This window comes from Pongo pygmaeus, chromosome 22, assembly GCF_028885625.2.
Source record: "Pongo pygmaeus isolate AG05252 chromosome 22, NHGRI_mPonPyg2-v2.0_pri, whole genome shotgun sequence".
In the NCBI taxonomy this organism is placed as follows: Eukaryota; Metazoa; Chordata; class Mammalia; order Primates; family Hominidae; genus Pongo; species Pongo pygmaeus.
Genome location: NC_072395.2, coordinates 57,448,805 through 57,471,875, shown reverse-complemented (window position 1 = coordinate 57,471,875; position 23,071 = coordinate 57,448,805). Strand labels below are relative to the sequence as shown.

The window sequence follows — 23,071 nt, the reverse complement described above, 5'->3', positions numbered from 1 at the left end:
AGGAGGCGCACCCTGGCTCTGCCCCACCCTGGCGTGGTGTTCTCCATAAAGCAGCCCCCAGGCTCAGAACAGGCCCTCCCTCCCCTCGGAAGCTCCCGCGGTCTAATCTGAGTCTGTATGGGCGTCAGGGCCCTGGCCCTGTGGCAGCTGGGCAGCTCGGCTCTGACCCAGGGCAGCATGGGGGCCGGGTCGGGGCAGCATGTGGCGCTCCCCTCCAGGCCTCAAGTGTCCCTTGGCTGCTTCCAGCCACCACGAGACCTTTGAGTTGAGGCAGAGACAGGTGCTTATTAGGCCACCTCCTGGGGCGGGGACAGCGTGCTGCCTGCTCCCAGCAAGTATGCCGAGGACTGTGACCGGAGCAGAGGTGCGAGGTACGGGACAGGTGGGGGCGCATCTCCCACCTCGGGCTCAGCCTCTATGTGAGCCACAGTTCCCCTGAGGGGGCAGCTCAGGGGCTCTGCAGTGCCGGTGACAGCACTCCCACTGTTTTCTGGAAGTGTGCCTCTCATAAGACATCACCTCCCTCGTGTCCTTCCGGAGTCTTCTGTGCCCCCTGACCTGGCGACTCATTCCCCTGCAGAAATGTTCTCAGGGCCTTCTGCACCCGAGGCAGTGAGACTAACCCAGGCCACTCTTGCCACGTGAGCTGCCCCCATGCCACGTCCCAGTGAGGCTGGTAGAGGGGCAGAGCCATGGCGGACGCTGATGCCCAGACCCCTCGCCCCCATCAGGGAGTCTGGAAAAACAGCAACAACAGTCAGGCCTTGCCAAGCTACCCCTGCATTAGACAAGAGGCTGTGCATGTGGTGGGTGGGACTTTATGGCTGAAATGATTGAAGGCATTCTGGAACATTCCATACATAACATTCCATACATACATCTCATTAGAGCAAGCCTGCAGGTAGCACATGGGAATGAGCTTCAGAACAGAAGGGAGGAAGACGAAGTTCAGCAGTCGCAGGTTCCTGGAGCCCCTCCACCCAGCAGGAGTGAGAGCAGCTTAGGAAACCGGGAGTGTGACCACCTTGAGAAGCCCGCAGGGGCCGGACCAGGAGCCGCGGCTCACAGGGACCAATCACACGCGTTAATGCGTGCAGAGAATTGCACCGGGACTCCCACGTGCTCAGTCCTCTGGCAGGCTGGGGCACAGTGTCATCCAGGTGACCACCGCCCCACCCTTCAGGCACTCGTGATCCAGTGGGGAAGGGCAGCTTTACGTGGATGTTCAGGGTACGAGGAGAGCAGATGTCAGGGAGCACCCTCACCAGGAGGAAGTGAGGGCTGGGAAAGTGGGGAGGGCACCTGCAGGGCAGTGGGGCTGGGAGTAGGCAGCAGGGTCACCACCCAGAGTCACAGGCTGTAAGTGATACATGAAGCCTGCCCTTGTGGGGCTGACAGGGCTGCATGATGACGACTGGTCGGTGGCTGGGAGGGAGTGAGCCATTGGGAGGCTGCTGTGGCCGCCCAGATGAGCCGCAGGTGCCCAGGTGAGGAGGCAGCAGTGCCAGAAGGAACACACCTTGAGCTCGCTATGGATGGAACAGGTGAGCGTGCCTGAGGGCCAGGAAGAGGAGAGATGAGCCTCCTGGCACGGGGGCAGAGTGAGGCTCAGTGCGGTGGGGTTGGGGGTGAGCAAGATTCCTTCCAGCCATTGGCCTTGGTAACAGCCTCAGGAGGTAGGTGGTGGTAGCAGCTCACACTGGCTGAGCCTCAACTCTGTAGAGCACCTGTGCCAAGAGCTCTGCCCGCATCCTCCCATGTCACCCTCACAGCACCTTGAGAGGGGCTTGCTGCCACTGGTCCCTGTTACCCACAAGGACACAGAGGCTCAGAACGGTGGAGGGCTTTACCCGTGACAGAACTGGGATCAAGCCAAGCAATGCGGCCTGTCGCTTGGTTTGATGTGGCACAGGACAGAGCTAAGCATAAGTTCCTTGTCTTACTGGTCCCTGCACAGTCCTCTCACCGCAACACGCATCCTGCTAAGACTCTGGGAAACTACAAGGGTGTCCTGGGCTGGTGGCCATGTGCTGGTGTGCAGACAGCAGACCTGAAGAAGGGTTCAGGAGCCTTCGGTCATGGGTTAGCCTGACCACAGGGCTCAGCAGGAATGGCCCCTCTGACCAGTAATCATTGACCTAGAGTTGGACTTGAGGCTGGTGAGGTTTGAGATGCGAAAGCAGCTGCAAGCTGGGGCCAAGAGCATGATATGGGCTGGAAATTGGGACTCCCAAGGAGGCCTCGACACGCGGGGACAGTGGCTAAAAAGGCAAATGGTGGGCTGGGCGCAGTGGCTCACGCCTGTAATCCCAACACTTTGGGAGGCCAAGGCAGGCAGATCACGAGGTCAGGAGATCAAGACCATCCTGGTCAATACAAAAAAAAAATTAGCCTGGCTTGGTGGTGGGCGCCTGTAATCCCAGCTACTCGGGAGGCTGAGGCAGGAGAATGACGTGAACCTGGGAGGTGGAGCCTGCAGTGAGCCGTGATCGCGCCACTGCACTCTGGCCTGGACGACAGAGTGAGACTCCATCTCAAAAAAAAAAAAAAAAAAGCAAATGGTGACATGGAGCAGCAACAAAAGAGTGGCTTGGGGACTTGGGCGCAGCTGCAGAGCACAGGCGATCCGGCCGACAGCAGTTCCCGTGGAAACACCTGGGGCTCCACACCAGTCACGTGTCATCAGGATCTCACTGGTGCCCTGACATGAACGTGCGCCCTGCTGGCCCCAGGCTCACACATGCAGAGCCCCAGCACACTGGAGCATGTTCGAGGAGCTTTGCCAGAACCAGGAAGGGATTTGAAACGTTATCACACAAGGAACAATTGCAGGACTTGAGGCTTTATCCTGAAAGAAGGAGTAGGCAGTCACTTCCAAGCATCTAACGGATGAGCTGGCGGGGGGCGGGGGGCGGGCCTCCAGGGGGTCTCGAGAGCAGAGTCGCGCACCCTGGATGGAAAGGCACCGCAAGTGACTTTTTCGTCAACTAGGCAAGGTCTCCTAACAGCTGTTGTGCCCCGGAGAGGCTGCTGTCCTGGAGGCCCTGCATTCTAAATCACAAAGTGAGGTGACAAGAGAAAGGATCCCTGCAGTGGGTTGGGGAGTGCATTTTGGAGATTATCATCCTAGATCTACCAACACCGTCATCCTAAAGCTCCTGTGATAACACCAAGTCCAATTTACAGTGTCTTCTTCATGACACTGCACCAAGGTGCTCAAGATGCCCCAGTGCCCCAGAGCGTACCTGGCCAGCTGTGTGTCACCCATGCCATCCTCTCCAGCTAAGGGTCCCTGGATGTTTGACAAAAATCCTGAAAACTGCAGGAGTCAGGCTAAAGAAAATAAAGATAAGCTGAAAGAAACTGAGCTAGCTCTAGAAACAGAAAAGAATTTTTTTAAATTATAATTATCTCCAGAAGTATTCAAGATGATAATGCACTTATGAAATAAAGAATGCTACTAATGAGACAGAGAGCTTGGACATTAAAAATGCAATTGCTGGCATTAAAAGAAGACATTCATTAACATGACTGAAATATAAAGTTAAGAGTATCTTCTAGAATGTAGAATGAAAAGAGACAGAATCAACCCAGGAGAGTCTGTATCTGGCTAACCAAAGTTCCAGAAAAAAAGAAGAGGGTGAGGACAGTGACGGAATTGTCAGAGAAAGCCTTGAAGAAAACCTCCCAGATCTCATCAGACTGAAAGGGCGCTGAGCCCAAGGAGGGCGACAGCAAAGGAAAGTTACCTTCAAAGCACACAGGAGCCACGGCAGCCTGGGATTTTCCATCGGCAGCCCTGGATATCAGGAGGTAGGAGGGCTCAGTGTTCTGAAGGCGAGTGATGTACGCAGCGTCCCCGCAGGACAAGGACACTGGCTGCTGCCGTGCACGGCTCCCACATGTCAGTGGCTTCCTGCCATATTGGGTTAGTTCTCATATCAAGTCAGACAAGGAGCACACACACGGGGAAGCAGCAGGAAGGGGCTGACCTGACCTGTGCTCACAGCCCATTGGCCAGTGCCAGTCACATGTCCCAGCCTAGCTGGACCTGTACTCACGTGTCCTCACAGCTCATTGGCTAATGCTTGTCATATGACCCAGCCTAGCGGGACCTGTGCTCACATGTCCTCACAGCTCATTGGCTAGTGCCAGTCACATGACCCAGCTTGGCCCTGTGCTCACGTGTGCTCACGTGTGCTCACAGCTCATTGGCTAGTGCCGGTCACATGACCCAGCTTGGCCCTGTGCTCACGTGTGCTCACGTGTGCTCACAGCTCATTGGCTAGTGCCAGTCACATGACCCAGCTTGGCCCTGTGCTCACGTGTGCTTACGTGTGCTCACAGCTCATTGGCTAATGCCAGTCATATGACCCAGTCTGGCTGTCAGTCTGAGATATGTGGGAGCCCTGGACTAGGCGGTGTTCCCGGGGTGCACTGGCAAGCCCGGGTACTCAACCAGATGCAGGCGATCCGAACTGGAAGTGGTGGCTCCACCCAAAGATGACCATAAGGAAAGTTCTGGAATGAGAACTGGTGTGTGTCCTAGAGAGAAGCCAGCCCAGATGGTCTGGGGTCAGGGAGGGCATAAGAGGGGGTTTGGGGGCTGTGGAGTCCAAGGAGCACAAAGTGTGTCCAGGGATGGCGCGCTGAAGGAGTGACAGAAGCACAGACTGCAGGAGACGAGGAAGGCAGAGACACAGGGGCCAGGCCAGGACGGCCTTCCTGTGCAGCAGCCGCCGAGGTGGGACGGGACCGAGAGCCCCAGGGAGCAGGAGCGAGGGGCTCCTGGGATGGGAAGATGGGAGAGCTGGGAGCGTTCTTGCATGCAGAGCTGGTGTGTTTTCTTCCTCTGGGAAGGAAGGAAGGAAGGAGGGGAGGGCCAGACCCAGGAGGGGACAACCAGAAACTTGTTGAAAAGCAGCGTACATAGATCACAGGTCCAAGTACGAAGTAGGTGAACCAGTCCTGTGATTTTAAGCATGAAAGGAGAATGTTTGCTTGGCATGAGGGATTGCCCCAGGGATGGCACATTTGGTCGTCCCAACATAGAAATCGCCTAGGTGGGTGGTGCCATAGCCCGGCCCCTGGCTCTGGGGGCTGACATTACCATAAAATCAGGACCACACGAAGCTGATCATGATGTGTCACTCAGAGAATCGCCCCGTGGCCAAACCAACCCTGGGCACGGGTGTTGGTGTTTATTAGTGGAGGTACAACCCAGGCTGCTTGGGGGAGTGGGGAGAGGAGAAGGAGAGCAGAGGCCCTGCATATCCATCCCACACCCTACATCGTGGGTGAAGAGGTGAGGCCAGAAGCCACCCACCAGGAATCAGAGGAGCTCCCAGCAGCACCCACTGAGGAGGACAGTTGCCACAGACCCTAAGCAGGAGCAGCTCTGCCTTCGGGTGCCCAGATCAGGTGCAGGCAGGCAGCCTGGCGCTCCCAGATAAACAAGACCTGGCAGCCCTGGCCCCTGCCCTGTGTGTGGAGCATGGCTCCCTTCACTCCTGACAGCCTCATTCTGGAAGCCCTGGAATTCCTGCTGATGGCAGCCTTCCTTGTCTTCCTGTTTTGGAAAGCCTTTTGGAGATTCCTGGAAGGTGGTCTGTGTCTGCACATCCTCAGCTGGTTGGCAATTCCACCTCAGACCCATCTCACAGGTGTGGAAACTGAGGCTCAGGAGCATGGACCTGGCCACAAACACACGGCGGTAAGCAGCCGAGCCAGGGCATCCACAGGTGTCCCTGTGTCCACATGAATTGCCTCCTCTATGCCTGCCCCATGGGGATGGAGCCTGCAGCCTGGTTTGGGCCGTGACGGGAGTGCCTGGGACGCCTCACACCATGGTGGGGTCTCAGCCCTTCACTCATGGGGCCCATCCCTTTGATGGACTACCTGCTCTTCATGAAATGACATCGGGACTGGATTCTGAGCTTTGTTGATCTTCGTGTGTTCTGGAAGGCAGTCGGGAGGTGTTCGTGGAACGTGGTTACTGAAAAACACGGGGCTTCTGTCACGGGTGATGTGGTGGAGGTGGCAGCCCAGCCCAGAAGGTGGCCACTCTACATTTTCAGGCTGCATGTGAAGGCCAGCTTTGATCTACACCAAGGACTGGAGCAGTGGTCCTGGACTCACACGGGCATCCTCAGAAGGGGGCCAGCAGCAAAGGGGCAGAAATGGAACCACCTGAGCCAAGGGGAGGGTCTGGGCTAGCGACCCACGGAGAAGTCCCAAGGGGTGGGTGACATCTGCCTGAAAGAAACATCAGAGAAGAGCAGGGGCTGGAGCAGGACCGCAGCAGACAGAAGGAAGCACAGCTGCAGCTCCCGAAGCAGAACCAGAACTCCAGGAATGGGGACCTGGCTGCTAGGGGCACCGTCATGGCCCAGGCCCTGCACGCGCCTTATGAGGGCCCTGGGCAGGCGCTGGGACCACGCACAAATGGACAGACTTCCTCTCCACCCGGCCTGAGCCTCATTTTTCACAACTCAGTAATTCCTCAAAACTCACAAAGCCCACTTTCATGTTTTGCCAACATTTTTCACATTGTGTTGAAATCCTTTTAGGTCCTAGAGATGTCTTCATTTGTTTACTGTTTGAGTTTTGCAATGTCTTTCATGAACGTGAGAGCTTTGAAGCGGGTGAAGCCGAAATGCTTTGAAAGTGCGTGTGTGCCGTAGAGAGGCGCCCTTTCTGGAGGGGTCTGCGGGGGTGTGGGGTGCAGGTGGGGTTTGAAGAGCTGTGCACACAGACCTCACTTTCTCCCGGAAACACAGGGTGGGCGTTCCCAGGGCACTGCAGGTTAAGTGCAGTGCTCCAAGGGAATGGTCGGTGGGCATGGCAGGACTTTGCAGCCCCAGGGCAGATATGAGTGAGGAGCTGGCTGCCCACCCTGGGGAAGGCAGTTTGATGTCCCATTCTTCCGCCTGCCCTCAAAGTCTTTCTGCCCATCCCACCAGGAATTCTAGAACCTTCTTCCAGGTGGGAGAGACCAGGCCTCCAATGACTGGGCCTCCCCAGCTTGGACCAAAGGAGGAGTGAGCTCTGTCCCTAGAAGTCTAGGCACAGGGTCCTGCTCCCTGAGCTGATGGAGTAGGCCCTGCAGTCGCGGTCACCAAATGTGGACCCCAAAATAGGTTTGGCTTCTAAGTGAGTTTGCTGCAGACCTCAGAAGGTGTTGCAGCTTCCAAAGCTTGGTGGTTCTGTGATTGTAGCTGTCGGCATGTGGGGTCCTCACAAGGACAGCAGCAGCCATCGTCTTAGCAAGGACCCCTCGTCACAGCTGGGCCCCCAACTTGGTGCCACACACTTCCCAAGGGTCCCGCCCATGGCTCAACACACATGTACATGCACACTCATGCACACGTGTGTGTACTTGCTTCCATGGTGATGGAAGGGCAAGAGGTGCTGTGGGGCAAGGACGCAGTGGGGGCCACTTGGGACAGGTGCCCGGCAGGCAGCCATGTGGTGGTTAGAAAAACAGGCAGGAGCCCCTAAGCACCCTCATGAGGCCTGGCTGTGTCTCTCTGAGTCTCCATCTGCACATCTGTCAAGGGGGTTGCATGTGGGGGCCCCTCTCCATGGTCAGCACTGCCCAGGACAGCCTGAAGGGGCTGGGCAGAGCCTGGGCGGGAGGGCTCCAGGAAGGTGGCAGCTATGCCCCATGACTTCCGTCTTCTCTGTGACACAGGAGCTGGCAGTGACCTAGGCAGCTTGGGGAAGGTGCCAGGCTTGTGGGTTCTGCAGGGCCGGGAAGAGCACAGGGGGGCACCCAAGAGTTGGCTGGGGAGTGTGCTGAGCCCAGTTCTGTCAGGGGAGTGCCTGTCATCCAGTAGCGCTGCCCCCACGGCCGCCCAGGATGCTTGTCCAGCCTTAGCTGGCTATCCTCGGAGAGGATGCCAGTGCCCCACCAACCAGGGCTTGTTGGGGAACTGCCTTCTCCTGGTGGCTAGGGAGGGAGCCCCAGGGGTGCATCCTGCCTCCCTCCCCTCCCCTGGCACTCCCAGACCACAGAGGCATCCTCTTTCTTTGCCCCATCAAAGCTGGAACCCAAGGGCCTCTTTGCCCAGCAACTAATCCACTGATTACCGGGTGCCCACCCGCCCTCGAGGGAGCTGTTGGGGGCTCCAGGTGCTCCTGGCTGCCAAGTCCCGGAAGCACCATCATCCCAGCAAGATGCTCCTGAGCTGCCAGGCACCGTGCCAGGGCAGCAGGGCCAGGCTCTGGGGAATTCCATTGGAGGGTGGGTGGGAGGGGCCTGCCCAGCCCAGCAGGTGCCTGGCCGCTTGGCTCCCGTGCCAGCCAGGGTTTGGCACGGCCTTTGATGTGAAGATTCTTTTTCTCTCCTCTATGAGTCCCTAATGCGCTTAGAATCTGGGAGTGGGCTGACAGCGGGTCCCACGCTGCACACCCTCTGCCTGGGTTGGCACAGCCCCTGGGGGGCACCTCCTCACTTCTGAATGGGAGAAGGCCCCAGCTTCAGCAGAGGGACAGGTTCACTCCAACCTGCAAAGGGCTTCTGACAGCCTGGCGTAGGGAGGAGGGGCTGTCGACAGCCAATGACAATGACCGCCCTGCTGTGGACTCGGCCAACTAAATGCTGGGACCACCAGGAGCCGGTGACACCAATGGGGGGGTCTCTGCCAGCCTCCAGCCAGTTTCAGATAAACTAATTTTTCTTTTTGTCAAAGTATGTCTCAAGTATTACATGGGATACACACAGACTAAAGAATCATTCGTTGTCTGAAATTTAGATTGAACAGGGACCCTGGATTTGCTACATCAGGTGCACAGACCCTGGCTGGGTGCAGGGAACAGAAGGGTGACTTGAGCAGCCTCCGAACCGCCCCCGGACCCCCCAGGCCTGTCTGGCCCTGCACTCCAGCAAGGGCTCTGCTTTGTAGCAGCAGCCAGGCAGGTGGCCACACAGCGCCAACTCCCGCCACTGCCATGTCCTGGACAGACCTCCATGCCCACCCCCACAGCTGACAGGTGCTCTTCTTGGAACAAATACACGCCCCACCTTGGGCTCCAACCAAGATGCAACTCAAGGTTTGCTCCCTGCCACCCCATGAAATGTGGGCACAGTCCCTGCCCTGGAGGCAGGCTGCAGTGCTGCAGGTCCCACCAGACCAGACTGCCCGTCTCAGGCATTCCCAACCCAGGGTCTCCACCAGCCTCGGGGCTGTGGCCAGAGCACCGCCACCTCCATCCTACGCTCCTGCCACCTGCCCCTCCCCAGGGCTCACACAGCAGCCCGTGTGCCACCTGTGCCTAGGGAAGTACCAAGTTCTCTGAGGGGTCTCCCAAAGCCCCTGTCTCCATCCCTAGGGATGTACCGAGTTCTCTGAGGGGTCTCCAGAAGCCCCTGTCTCCAAGGACCCCACCCTTCTTTCCCCTCTTGGGAGTGGGACCCACTCCACCCCACCCCACCCCCACAACACTTGGCTCACCTCTCTCCTGACACCTTCCTAGCTCCTGTGGGTCTCAGAGTCGTCCACATACATCTGACCTCCTCGTTCTGCTCAAAAGCCTCCTCTGGCTCCAAGTGACCTTTGGCTGGAGGCCCAGCTGCTTTCCACAGCACCCAGGCCCTGTAGGCCTGCCCCAGCCCCTGCTCCGCACTGTGTGCACCCAGCCCTCCTGGCTCCCTCAGTCCTCTGTGTCTGTCCTGCAGTTCCTTCTGCCTGGATACCCTTCCCTGCTTCCTGCTGCCAACTCCCCTGTCCTTCCTCCATGCCTTTAGGCCCTCTTCCTCTGTGCTCCCAAGGCCCCAGGCAGCCCCTCCGTGGTCCCCTATCTGCAGCAGCCCCTGTTCCAGGGCTCCTTTGGGCAGGGAGGGCACCTCACTCATCACTGAGATGTGATGCCTGGCTCAGCCCCAATTTGCAGTAAGCTCTTTCTACACAGTGCTCAGAGTGCCAGCTCGGGGTCTCCCATCACCCTGGGCTGCTACAGGGCGGGCACTCTGGGGCTTTCCCTGAGAGGGAGTTTCAGGCTCTTCTGGCCCCAGCAGTCCATCAGGATCTGCCTCAACACAGGTGAGCATCAGCAAGTAGCTAAGAAGTAGGGGGCCCCACTGGAAGGACGCCCAGGGCTGGAGGCATGTCTCTTCAGTCTTCCCCAGCAATGTGGGGAGAGCTGTGCTATGTGGGTGCATGTGTGCGTGTAGATGTGGTCATGCAGGCGGGTGCATGTGTGTGCCTGCAGGGATGTGCCTGTGTACAGGCATGTGTGCAAGTATACACATATGCACATGTGCACACGTGTGTACACATGTACACACATGCAAGTCATGGTTGCATGCATATATACGTGTGTAGGTGTACATGTGTATGTATACATGAGCAGATCTGTGTATCCACATGTGTGTGGGCATGCATATCTGTGCATGTAAAAAATGTAAGCATATATGCCTGTGTGTGTGCGTTTGTGTGTGCACGCACAGTGCACATCCATGTTTGTGTGTGTATGCATGCATGCAGGTGTGCAGGTATGGGCCTGTGCGTGCAGGTGTGTGCGTGTGTGTGCATGCATGTGCGTGTGTGCGTGCATGTGCGTGTGTGCGTTTGTGTGTGTGCGTGTGCACAGTGCACATCCATGTTTGTGTATACATGCATGCATGTGTGCAGGTATGTGCATGTGTGTGTGTGTGTCTGCCTGTGCGTGGGTGCACGCACCGTGCACATCCATGTTTGTGTGTATGTATGCATGCAGGTGTGCAGGTATAGGCCTGTGCGTGCAAGGGGGGTGTGTGTGTGTGCATGTGCATGTGTGTGTGCAGGTGTGTGCAGGCCTGTGTACAAATGTGTACACACATGAGGGTTGCCCACTCGGTTTCCTCAGCACAGGCGTGGGAGGAGCCCAGGGTTTAACAGTCTGATGATTCCTGTTTGTCTTCTGCTAAGTCGGAGAACTGGCCTGTGTGTAACACTCCCACCCGCCCACCTGTGAGGCAGCCAAAGGCCAGATGATGCTGAAGGTCCCACCGCCCAGAGTGTCTCAGAGTCCCCTTGAAGGACGTGGGGTGGCTCTGGACAGCTGTTCTCCAGCAGATAGGAATAGTCACATCTCGTGGAGCCGCAGGAGGGGAGGGCGCGCTGACCCGGGAAAGCCTCAGCCAGCCCCTGGCCCCGCCCCCGCCGAGGGTTCGGAGCCGCCAGGTGTCCTGGTCCCCTATCCTTGCCTAGTGAGTCTTGGTTTCTTAGCATAAGCTCACCTATGTGCGCTCCTCTGACCGGCTGCGGATCTGCCTTGGGACCTTCCCTGGTGCCCACGGAGCTGTGTCCTCACCGGTGGCGTCCTCCCCTGCGGGCAACGGCGCCCCCTGCTGGGCGTGGAAAACGCACGTTGACGTTGGGCCCAGAGTTTTCTCTTTCCTGCAGCACCTGAGCCGGCCGGGCAGGCGCCGGACAGTCAGGGGGACCAGAAGACGCCTGGGCAGCCCCGTCCTGAACATACAAGCATGGGAGGGTGCCTAACCTACTGCAGAGGGCAGGTCGCATCAGATCCGGGGGCGTCTGAGCCGGGCCCTTGCCGGTCGATTTGGGCAAATAGAAAACGTCCCAGTGGTTGCTGTCACGGGAGGCTCTCAGAGCTGCCTCGCACCTGGCCCGGTGGTGCACAATGTCCCTCAGGCAGAAGGCCCTCCGGACGGGGGTGAGTCAGGAAGAGACGCAGCCCCGCAGCATGACCGGCTCTGTCCTCAGCTAGGACAGCCTGGGACCGTGCGCAGGGATCCCCGGCCTGTGGGGACACTGTCCCCAGGGAAGCAGCCTTCCCCTTCCCCGTGCAGCCCCACCACCCTTATCCCCAAAGGTGCTGGCATAAGCTTCCGCCTTGTGGGCCCCACATGCAGACAGGCTCCTGCAGCTCAAGGCTGGTGGCAGAGGTGCCACAGTTGGGCTTCCGTGTGCAGCCCCAGACCTGTTGCCTCTTGAGGGTGATAAGTGATTTATAGAGGAATGGCAAGCACAGGAACCCAGAGATGGCTTCTGTCTACAGAGCCAGAGGAAAGCCTCAGCTAAACTGCAAGGCCGGGGAAAGCGTGTAAGAGAAAACTCGAGAGATACCTGATGTTGCTTCAGTGTCTGAGGCTAGGACTAGAGAGATCAGGGTGGGCTTCCTGGAAGAGGTGAGACAGCAGGTGGTGCTCCTAGGAGGCACAGCACTGGGGCCTGGAGTAGGAGGAGGCATGGATTGCCGACAAGCAAGTCACACAGATGGTCGCTGGGGGCGGGGGTGGGCACAGCTGGCACTAACATTCAGGAAGAGAGTGGTAGCCAAGGAGGCTGCCAGCAGGAGTGCCACATCTGGCACCTGCAGCGCAGCAGGCCCTGGGCTGTGCCAATATCCCACATCCTGCTAAGTGGCAGCCCTGGGGACAGCCAGGGAGAGTGCTGCTCACTCACACCTCTGTACCCGCTTTCCCACACCTCTGCACCTGCTCACCCACACCTCTGCGCCCGCTCTCCCACACCTCTGCGCCCACTCCCCCACACCTCTGCGCCCGCTCCCCCGCACCTCTGCACCCGCTCCCCCACACGTCTGCGCCCGCTCCCCCACACCTCTGCGCCCGCTCCCCCACACCTCTGCGCCCGCTCTCCCACACCTCTGCGCCCGCTCTCCCACACCTCTGCACCTGCTCTCCTTTGGTCCTAGACGTTCGGTGCTGCAGACTGGGAGGTCTTCCAGATCGGGGAGAGGATCTTCCTCGCTGTGGCGAACAGTCACAGCTACGATGTGGAGATGCAAGTCCAGAATGATTCCTACGTCATCAACTCCGTCATCTACGAGCTGAACGTGACCGCGCAGGCCTTTGTCAAGTTCCAGGACATTCCCACCTGCAGGTGTGCACCACCACAGGCTAGCGGGAGGGTGGGCTGATCTCTGGGAGGCCCACCATGTCGGAATCCCCGTTAGGCTCATCCTCACCACCCTTCCCCTGGAAAGACTGGCCTGGGCACCTTCCTGGCCTGGGGAAGTCAGTGCCGCCCTGAGCCACAGGTTTGGTTCCCAGAGCCGGGCGCTGTGTGCAGAGTTCTGCCCCTTCACACCCGTCGCCTCATTTCATCCGGGCAGTGGAGGCAGGTGGGGGCTTCATGCCCGTCATGCGGAGGGATAGGCCCCACAGGGACAGGTGCGAGGTGCAGGCTTCGAGTGCCCGCTGCCTGCCAGTGCCAGCTGCCACCAGACATGATTACTTCCTTCCCCAATGTTGCATCCTCCCCGACAACAAACACCAGCACACAGAGACTGGCATGTTGAGACAGACGTGAGATCCAGGGAACATGAAGGGTGGGTCTGTATGTACGAGAAAGTGGTGGTTCCAGACCGACACGCTCTGTGCGGCCACAGGAGGTTGTGTGGGCACATTTTGGACAGCGGGCACTGAGAATCCATAACCATCCTGACCAGTGTGGGGCTTCCTTTGGGGTGGAATTCCGAAGTCTGTGACTAAACCTGCAATCGAATCCATATTACTCAGATCCCAGAGCCAGGGGCCGTGGGTCAAGCTTGGAGCTGGAATCTGGCCCATTCCCATCCTGGGATGGAGCAGGCGGCTTTCCCAGGTTTCCTCGGGTTTCATGCACTCCTATTTCATTCAGTAACAATTCACTTGCCCTCCTGGGCACTGGGCTCTAATCTCAGCTTGAGAGACACAACAACACATACCTTTAGACCCTTCAAGGAGAAAAGTCTCCAAGATGAACTGCTCTGTGGAAAGGGCTGGGTGAGGTGCAGTGAAATCTCAAGACCCCAGTCCGGAGGAGCGAGCCCGGCCGCTGTGTGCCGCTTAGCTGTGTGTGCCCGCGGAAGTGCAGAGAAGACTCTGGAAGGGAGTGCCCTCTCCGTCAGCAGTCACCCCAGGACCGGGCGGGCTACAGGGGTGTGCAGGCAGGCCAGGAAGGACTCTCCCTGTTTGCTCTGTTACTTCTGAACTGCTGGCCTTACAAAGGACGACAATGTTAACTTACTAATATCTTACTTACATGATTTTTAAAAATTAGAACACTCAGAATAAAGAAAAAGAGCCAGCTGCGGTGCCTGCTGGGGGCACTGGGGATTCTGGGGTGACCTGCCTGTGGGCTCCGTGGCCCCTGCGTGGCCTGGCAGCCGTGGCAGGAGAAACAGGCACGGGGCAGCGGTGGCAGTTGCGTGTCCCCAGCACGAATCCACACCATCCAATGTCAATGCCGAGAATGAAACAAAGATTAGGCTTTTTAGAACAACGTTTAGAATAAGACAGGTTGGAGAATGAACTGTGATTAAAAATTAGTCATGGAGATGATGCCAGTCTAGAAACAGATGAGGCAGACGCCTCAGTATTTGAAAGCTGCGGGAACGGACAGGACACAGCTACACACTCACGACTTATGGTCATGTCACCACTGGACAGTGGTGTGGACAGTTTATGAACTAAATTATGAAACACAGAAAGTACTTACTGATTAATTAAGGTAATGTTTAATAATTACCATCAAAACAGCACACAAAAGTCAATCTCCTAGCCCTTCTACCCAGCATGGGGAATTCCCTACACTTCCCGGAGACGTGATGTGGCCTCACCAAGTCCAAAACCCTATTCAAGGGCGCTGAGGGGTTTCGTGGCTTCTGTGCGTAACCTTAGCTCTGGCTGCCTTCAAATGGTCTGCTGTGTTTGCTTTTTAGATTCAGTAGTTCTGTTAAATCCACAGATACGTGCAGCCATGGCTGCAGTCAACTCTGGAACATTCTTATCCCCTCAGAAGGAGCGCCCACACCCTTTGCCAGCCCCTCCCTCCCCACCGGGCACCCCCAGGCCCACTTCCTTGTCTCTGTGGTTTCCCATTCTGGACACTGCACAGAAGTGGACTCGCAGAGCCGTGGCCTCTGTGCCTGGCTTTTTCTCCCAGCACCGTGTCCTCCGGGTTGGTGGCATGGCCGCGCGGGTCAGAGCATCCCCCTTCTCATGGCTGAGTCACACTTCATCCGTCCATTTGTCCGATGATGGGCACTTGCCAGAGGGCGTGATTCTGAAGAATAACATCTGTCCTACAGCGAGTGTCACCCAGGGCTGCTTTGGAGGCAGAATTGGGCACTAGATGCCTTATTTTGTGGTGAAACCGAAGCTGGCTTCTGATGTGAGCCTCGGTGCAGCCGGACAGGATCTTCCACCACTGGTACATCCGACATGGCCGCTTGTCTTCCTCAGGTCTGGGTTTTAGAGCTCAGATCCGATTGAGAAGTAACCCCACGGATTCACGCTGACCCGGAGCCCGCGGCCGTGCCTCCAGACCAGAGCATGTGATCACAGGCATCCTCATCGTCCTCCCAGCGAGCTGGCACAGGCTCCATGGGAACCAAATCATAACCTGCCATTAATGGAGGTGGCTCCAGATGTCACCCTGACTGACCGAAGGAGTGAGGAACCCAAGGCCCCATGGGATCTGCCCGCCCTGCCTGTTGCTGGACACCTCCATGATCCCTCCCTCTCCCAGGGTCCTGTCTGAGCCCCTGCTGCAGGCCGGCCCCTCAACTGCCTGCAGGGAAGCACCGGGATGAGGCCCCTCTGCTGCCTGAACTGGCCACAGCCCTGAGGCTGCTGAACACAGAGGCACCAGCCTGGCCTGCATGTCAGCAGGACGCCTGCGTGTGCATGGCTTCGACCTCCATTTCCTCATCTTGAGATGTGGGGCTGATGGTGATGGCTTAGCAGGTGGGCTCCTGGGGAGGAAAGGTTCCGGGGGAGCCGCTCGTCAGACCCCTCAAACCGAGCCATCCCCAAGCACAGATGCATCCTTGGCAAATTCAGGCGAGACTCCTAAGACAGGACAGCAAATTTGTTTGCAACAAACAGCTTCTGCTTGTAGGAGAACGTCTGTGAACCAGCAGGTCCTGCAGGTCCTGTAGGCCCCTCCTGGAGTGACCTCACGGCTGCTGACCTCACAGCTGAGGACACGATGCTGCGAGAAGAAACCAGGCACAGAGGCCACAGCACTGTGACTCCATTTCTGCACAGTGTCCAGAGCGGGAAACCAAGCTCCTGCCTCCAGCAGGTGCCAGGAGCCTGAGACTTCTTCTCTGATTGTTTCAACCTCCTAAAAGTGGACTTTCGTACCCAGGTGTTCATAGCAGCATTATTCACAGTAGCCACATGGAGGAAATTCCCCAAGTGTCCGTCAGCGGATGGACAAACACAATGTGTCCATTCACACAGCGGAGCATTACTCGGCCTTAAAAAGGAAGGAGATTCTGACACACATTGCAACATGGATGAATCTTGAGTCACTGGAGTCTCAGCTAAGGCAGACACAAAAGGACAAATACCGTGTGATTCCATTTATATGAGGTCCCTAGAGTGGTCAAATTCATAGAGACAGAAAGTGGTGTGGTGGGTGCCGGGGCTGGGGAGGGGGTTGGGGGTGATGTTTACTGGGTGCAGAGCTTCGGTTTTGCAGGATGAAGGCGTTCTGGAGGCGGATGGTGGTGGCGGCCACACAGCAGTATGAATGTGCTTAATGCCCCTGATCTGTGCACTTAAAGACGGTTGAGGTGGGAAATGTTATGTTATATGCATTTTACCACAATTTAAAATTTGAGGCCAGGCACGGTGGCTCATGCCTGTAATCCCAGCACTTTGGGAGGCTGAGGTGGGCAGATCACTTGAGGTCAGGAGTTCAAGACCAGCCTGGCCGACATGGTGAAACCCTGTCTCTACTAAAAATACAAAAATTATCCAGGTGTGGTGCCGCACACTTGTAATCCCAGCTACTCGGGAGGCTGAGGCAGGAGAATCGCTTGAATCCGGGAGGCAGAGGTTGCCATGAGCTGAGATCTCGCCACTGCACTCCAGCCTGGGTGACAGAATGAGACTCCATCTCAAAAATAAAATAAAATAAAATAAAATTTGAAATGTTTTTTAAGCAAACAACTAATTTACATTTTCCTGGAATAGACCAACACATGTGACTGTGAGAAAATCACTCCCCACTTTGGCCCCGGCTCCTCCTCTGTGAATTTTAGAGGTAGCTTCAGGCCAATCCCCTAGTTCCCTGGCGATGTCTGTTGTGTCCTAATATCCGCCCACTTGTTCCCGCAGTGCTCTGGACTGGGAGTTTTTCTCGGTGGGAGAAGATTATTTCCTGGTGGTCGCTAACTCCTTCGATGGGCGCACCTTCTCGGTGAACAGTATTATTTACAGGTAATGAGCTGCCAAGGCCGGCTTCCTCCCAGCGCCTTGCTTCCCCCCGGGGGCTCACCGAGGCCGGCCTCCTCCCAGCACCTTGCTTCCCCCTGGGGGCTCACCTTCTCTTGCAGGTGCCACTGGCTCACAGCGAGTCCCAAGTCAGGTGTCATTTCTGAGATTGGCTGGGCCCAGTGGAAGGCCCGGCACTGGCTGCGCCCGTGTGGGATCTGAGCTGGGGCCCCTGCCCCGGGTGTAGCCACGACCCACGAGTGCTGGCGCTTCTGCCTTTGGATTCTGTCGGGGATGCGGTGTGTGAACATCCTAACATGGGAGTTGTTGATATTTAATTTTTCTCTCATAGACACTGTGGTGTTCTCAACACATTTATTTCTAGGAGTTTTCCAAGTATTGTACGTTTAACGAATGGGGTTGGCTTTTTTTTTTTTTTAAACTTTTCTTTTGCAGCTGCTCATCATGACAATCATTTTTTGTGTCTCGCCACCTAACCAAACTATCAGTTCTAAAAGCTTTTCTTAAAAAGATTCTCAGGGGATTTAGGAATATAATTACCTCTGAGAATAAAGAACATTTCCCCTTGATTTCTAGTGTTCTAATTGATTATTTAGCTTGCTTGCCTAGCTAAAGATTCCAGAACAATCTTGGATGGTGGCAGAAGCAGCAGCTGTCCCAGCTTGCTCTAATTTAACGAGCATATCTGAGCGTGGCCGTTCGATGGGCTGTGGGCCATCCAGGCCAGGGCTGGGGTCTCCTTTGGCATCTGTGAGTGCGTGATGCGGTCCACTACGTTTACTGCTGATGTCATGATTTATAGTGAGAGATCTCCTCGTGTTATTAGACCCGGTGCCACTTGGTGATGATGCAGAATTATTTAATAAGCCACTGGCTTCCAATTGCCTATCTTTAAGCTTTTAGCATCTATAATAGGAAATTAGATTGCTCGGTGGTTTTCTTTTGGGGACTTAACTTTATCCAGTGTAAAATGAAGCCTAACAGTAAATACACACTGCCGGGTTTTCTAACTATGGACACTGCAGGGCTTTCTAACTGTGGACACTGCAGGGCTTTCTAACTGTGGACACTGCAGGGCTTTCTAACTGTGGACACTGCAGGGTTTTCTAACTGCACCTGTGGACACTGCAGGGTTTTCCAACTGTGCACACTGCAGGGCTTTCTAACAGTGGACGCTGCAGGGCTAACAGTGGACACTGCAGAGCTTTCTAACAGTGGATACTGCAGGGCTTTCTAACTGTGGACACTGCAGGGTTTTCTAACTGTGCACACTGCAGGGCTTTCTAACTGCACCTGTGGACACTGCAGGGCTAACTGTGGACACTGCAGGGTTTTCTAACTGTGGACACTGCAGGGCTTTGTAACTGCACCTGTGGACACTGCAGGGCTAACTGTGGACACTGCAGGGCTTTCTGTGGACACTGCAGGGCTTTCTAACTGTGGACACTGCAGGGCTTTCTAACTGTGGACACTGCAGGGCTTTCTAACTGCACCTGTGGACACTGCAGGGCTTTCTAACAGTGGACACTGCAGGGCTTTCTAACAGTGGACACTGCAGGGCTGTCTCACTGCACCTGTGGACTGGGATAGTCTGAAGAATAGGATTTTTCTCTCATTTCTGACAGCTGGGTTAAATTCAGTTATAAAGCCATCTGGGCCTCGTACCTTTTTAATAATATCTCCTTTTTATTTATTTATTTTTTGGGGGGGACAGGGTCTCACTCTGTAGCCCAGGCTGAAGTGGAGTGGCATAACCTCAGCTCATTGCAGGCTGAAATTCCCAGGCTCAAGCAATCCTCCCACCTCAGCCTCCCTAGCAGCTGGGACCACAGGCATGGGCCACCATGCCTGGCTAATTTTATTTTTTCTTTTTTGAGATGGAGTCTCGCTCTGTCACCCAGGCTGGAGTGCAGTGACGCAGTCTCGGCTCACTGCAAGCTCCACCTCCTGGGTTCACGCCATTCTCCTGCCTCAGCCTCCTGAGTAGCTGGGACTACATGCACCTGCCACCACACCTGGCTAATTTTTTGTATTTTTAGTAGAGGTGGGGTTTCACTGTGTTAGCCAGGATGGTCTCGATCTCCTGACCTTGTGATCTGCCCACCTCAGCCTCCCAAAGTGCTGGGATTACAGACATGAGCCACCGCGCCCAGCCCATGCCTGGCTAATTTTTGTATTTTTAATAGAGATGGGATTTCACTATGTTGGCCAGGCTGTTCTTGAACTCCTGACCTCAAGTGATCTGCCTGCCTCAGCCTCCCAAAATGCTGAGATTACAGGCGTAAGCCACCCCACCTGGCCATAAGTACTATATTTGAAGGCAATGAGAAAAGGATGGCAATGAGAAAAGGATGGGCTTTACTTGATAACTCCATATGATTCGAGAGATTAGCTTCATGTAATCTGGAAGAAAACAAAGCTTACCCCCACTTCACATTGTACACAAATATGTTATATGGATTAAAAGTCCAAATGTGAAAAAGAAGAAAAGCTAAGGGCAGTTGTATAACCTCAAGGTTCTATGAAGAAGACAAGCCCGGAAGGAAAGGCACTGCGTCTGACCACCTGCATTAAAAGCTTTCTATGGAAACAGACATCCTATTCAAAAGCAAAAAAAAAACCTCTTTACCACACATATGACAGAAAATGAATCCTTACAAACTAATAAAAAATGTGTTTTTAAATTTGGAAAAATGGACAAAAGATATGAATAGGAATTTTTAGAAGAAAAGATGAATAGTGTGAATAAACATTATAAGTGATTTGTCCTCAAAGCAAAACCCTGACAGGTTCTCCCCCATTTGTTTGGAAGTGTTTTAAAGATGGGCAGTGGAGTGAGTTGGGGGATCCCAGGGGGATCTCACCCTGCCCTTTCCCATGAGGACAGGAGCCACCACGGCTTTTCCAGAAAGCAGTCTGGAAGAATTTATTTTCATACTTCAATATTTAATATTTAATTAAATGTAAACAACTCGTGCCCTTTGATGTTGGCGCCCTGCCTTGGGGACTCCACGCCTCGGAAATGGAAGCCCCTGGGATAAATGAGTCCTTTTGAAAGCAAACCCTGGCGGCCAGCAGCTGCCCAGAGCAAGGATGAGGGCCCGGGGCAGCCCCTGATGTAGGGCCGCAGAGCAGCGGGCAGAGAGCTGGGCTCCTGTATCTGAGGACGGAGGGGCTCCGGCCTGCGTGGTGGCCTGTGTGTGTTTGAGGGGGCCCTGGGGAAGGTCACGCACCTCACGACTGAGGCCGACCCTCGGAACTGCACGTTTGGGGATCCCTGGGGGTAGGATCTTGGGTGGATAGGAGGCAGCGCTGGGATCTTGGTGAGATCTGGAATCTTTCCTCTTCTGGGCCTCAGCTTCCTGCTTTGCAAGATGAGAAGGCCCTCATGGCCCAGAATCGATCTCTCCATGCCGTGCCAGTCGGGGGGACGGAAGAGGCTCAGATGTGACCCAGAGCTGCTGGGTCCCTGACAGCGCGGGTGGGAGCTGGGGGAGAGGAGCCGCCCCGCAGAGCCCAGGCTGACCCGGCTGCCGCTGTCTGTCCTGCAGGTGGCAGGGCTACGAGGGCTTCGTGGCGGTGCACAGCCTCCCCACTGTCGGCTGCAGGGACTGGGAGGCCTTCAGCACCACGGCTGGCGCCTACCTCATGTACTCCAGTGCCAAGGAGCCCCTCTCCAGGGTCCTGCGGCTGAGGACGCGCTGAGGCTGCGGCTGTCCGGGAGCCAGGCGGGGCGGGACCCCAGCACCTCCCCCAAGTGGCCCTGGACGTCCAGGTGGGCCAAGCCTAGGGCATCCCGTGCCTGGGCATCAGGCAGGGTGCAGATGGGGCCATCTGTGGCCCTGGTTCGGGTAGGGACATCCATCCACCTCTGGGTCCTTCTGAGCCACAGCCCCAGTAACGGTCTGGGTCTTGCAGGCGGAGGCCCAGAGCCCCTGCCAGTGCTCGCCCATCTGAGTGTCAAGCGGGGATTTTGCTGTCAAGGAACTGTTTCTATAAATTTTTACCTCAAACAACAGGACCTCAGCTCGTGTCCCCGCGGCTGACCTCTCGCCAGCCACTCCTGCAGTGTGCGTCCGGCCGCCTGAGCAGGCGTGGTGCCGTCCCGCCATTGCCGCCACCTATTTATTGTGTTTTATCTGAACGGAACTGTATTTATACTGCTCTTTACAAAAGCACCGGTGCTCCTCTCTCGGCAGCGGGTGGGCACAGCCCCTCACCACGGACACGGACAGAGGACCACCTCCCCATACAGGGAGAGGCTTCCCTCCCAGCCTCAGTTTACCCATAAATGCACTGGCACAAGGTCAGAAATCATAAGCCTGGGCATGGCCTGGGTCGCACTCCCTCCCCACGGCCCCACCCACAGGGACCTCAACTTCTGGGCCCGGGATGTTTTCCCTATTCAGCAGCATTTTAATCACATGTCCTCCAGCTGACTGGGACTCAGGCTGCGTGCCTCCGTCTGCCTGTGTGCTGGCTGTCCTAGCTCCCTGGTAACAGCATCCTCTGCTGGCTCTCCTGTGGTCATCTTGTCTCTGCAGCTGGGAGAGCTGCTTGTCCGTCCGTCACAGGCAGTGAGGATGAGAGGGGGTGATGGGCGCAGGGCCCCGGGGCTCCTCCCTCTTAACCCATGTGGGTGCCAGAGAAACCACCCCCACTCCATGAGAAGAGGCTCAGACAGCAGGCTCCGGGGCCACACAGCCCAGACCGCACCTGCCAGGGTCTTCCAGGAACGGTGCTCCTGCTTCTGCAACACAAATCGGAACAGGAGCGATCCTCAGAGAGTTTACAATGTGCTTTTTCCGCCAATCAGAACTGTGGACAAAACTTCCTGTTTCCTACACTGCAGCTGTCCGTTCACCTTCAGCTCAGAGAGCACTCCTGACCTTTCGTAATGAAATGGAAGCCTCCCCTTGTCTGGCAAATAACAAACTCAGTGTCTACTTTTGCCGGCTTTGGGACCTTTGTGTTTTTCTGGGGCTCAGGTCTCACTCCAGCCATCGCTGTGGCCAGTGGAGAGCCACTCCCCTCTGGGGGCAGTCGCTGAGAGCCTCCTTCCCTTCCATCCAGCCAGCAAGGCTTTCCCAAGCGTCCTGGGCAGGGGGTTCGGACCCTGCTTTCCACCAAGTCACTCAGAAATCCCAGTCACACATGATTGGCCTCATTGGGTCAGCACTTGTGAAAGGAAGATAAAAACTCGAGACCCCAATTCACTCAACCAAGAAGAAAAAAGCTGAAAGCTGAGTCCTGCAGGAAGCTGCCTTTCCCTTTGCCCTAAGCAGACAGCTACAGATGAAAGGGTCAGCATCTCCACTAGCGGCTGCTCTGTGTGCACCTTATCTCATGGAAAGTGCCGATTTACTGAGCACGAGATAAACAGGTAACTGACTGTTCCCACCTGCTCCTTTTCTCCTGCAGCACGGGGCAATCAGTCATGTGACCACACCCTCCTCCCTCTGCCCCCTCCAGCCGGCTTTTCCCCTTGACTGAAGCCCTCAACATCATCTTGGGAGAGAGGCCAGACCTGTCTCCTGGGTGTGTCCTTAGCCTTGGCAAAATAAACTTCTCAATTGATCGAGGCCTGCCACAGGTACTTTTTTGGTTTGCAGACTCATCCACATGCTTTTCCAGTTGGGCCTTGCTCTTCTCTTGTTTGTCTGAGTAATTTGTTTCTGTTCATGTGAGGCTGACGGTGCCGCAACCGTTCCAACTCCCATCTCTCAGCCAGATCCCTTCATTCCCAAAACTGTTCTAGATTTGGGAATGAAGGGATCTACTCAAGCAGAGCCTGGCTTGAGTAGCTGAAAATCTAAGAACTTCTGGGTAAAGTTACCAAACACTCAGTATGTGGAGCACAAAACTGAAAGT

The 23,071-nt window shown here is 55.9% G+C and overlaps 1 protein-coding gene across 1 annotated transcript in view; it reads left to right on the top strand.

The window, feature by feature from the left end:
* The window catches only part of TSPEAR (thrombospondin type laminin G domain and EAR repeats), a 215,868-nt gene extending 193,087 nt beyond the window's left edge, over positions 1–22,781 (top strand). Inside the window, exons 10-12 of the mRNA XM_054468651.2 lie at positions 12,664–12,851; positions 17,084–17,185; positions 20,752–22,781. Coding sequence (XP_054324626.2) covers positions 12,664–12,851; positions 17,084–17,185; positions 20,752–20,905 — 444 coding nt within the window. The 3' untranslated portion in view covers positions 20,906–22,781. The remainder of the gene's footprint in view (positions 1–12,663; positions 12,852–17,083; positions 17,186–20,751) is intronic.
* The last annotated feature ends 290 nt before the right edge of the window (positions 22,782–23,071 follow it).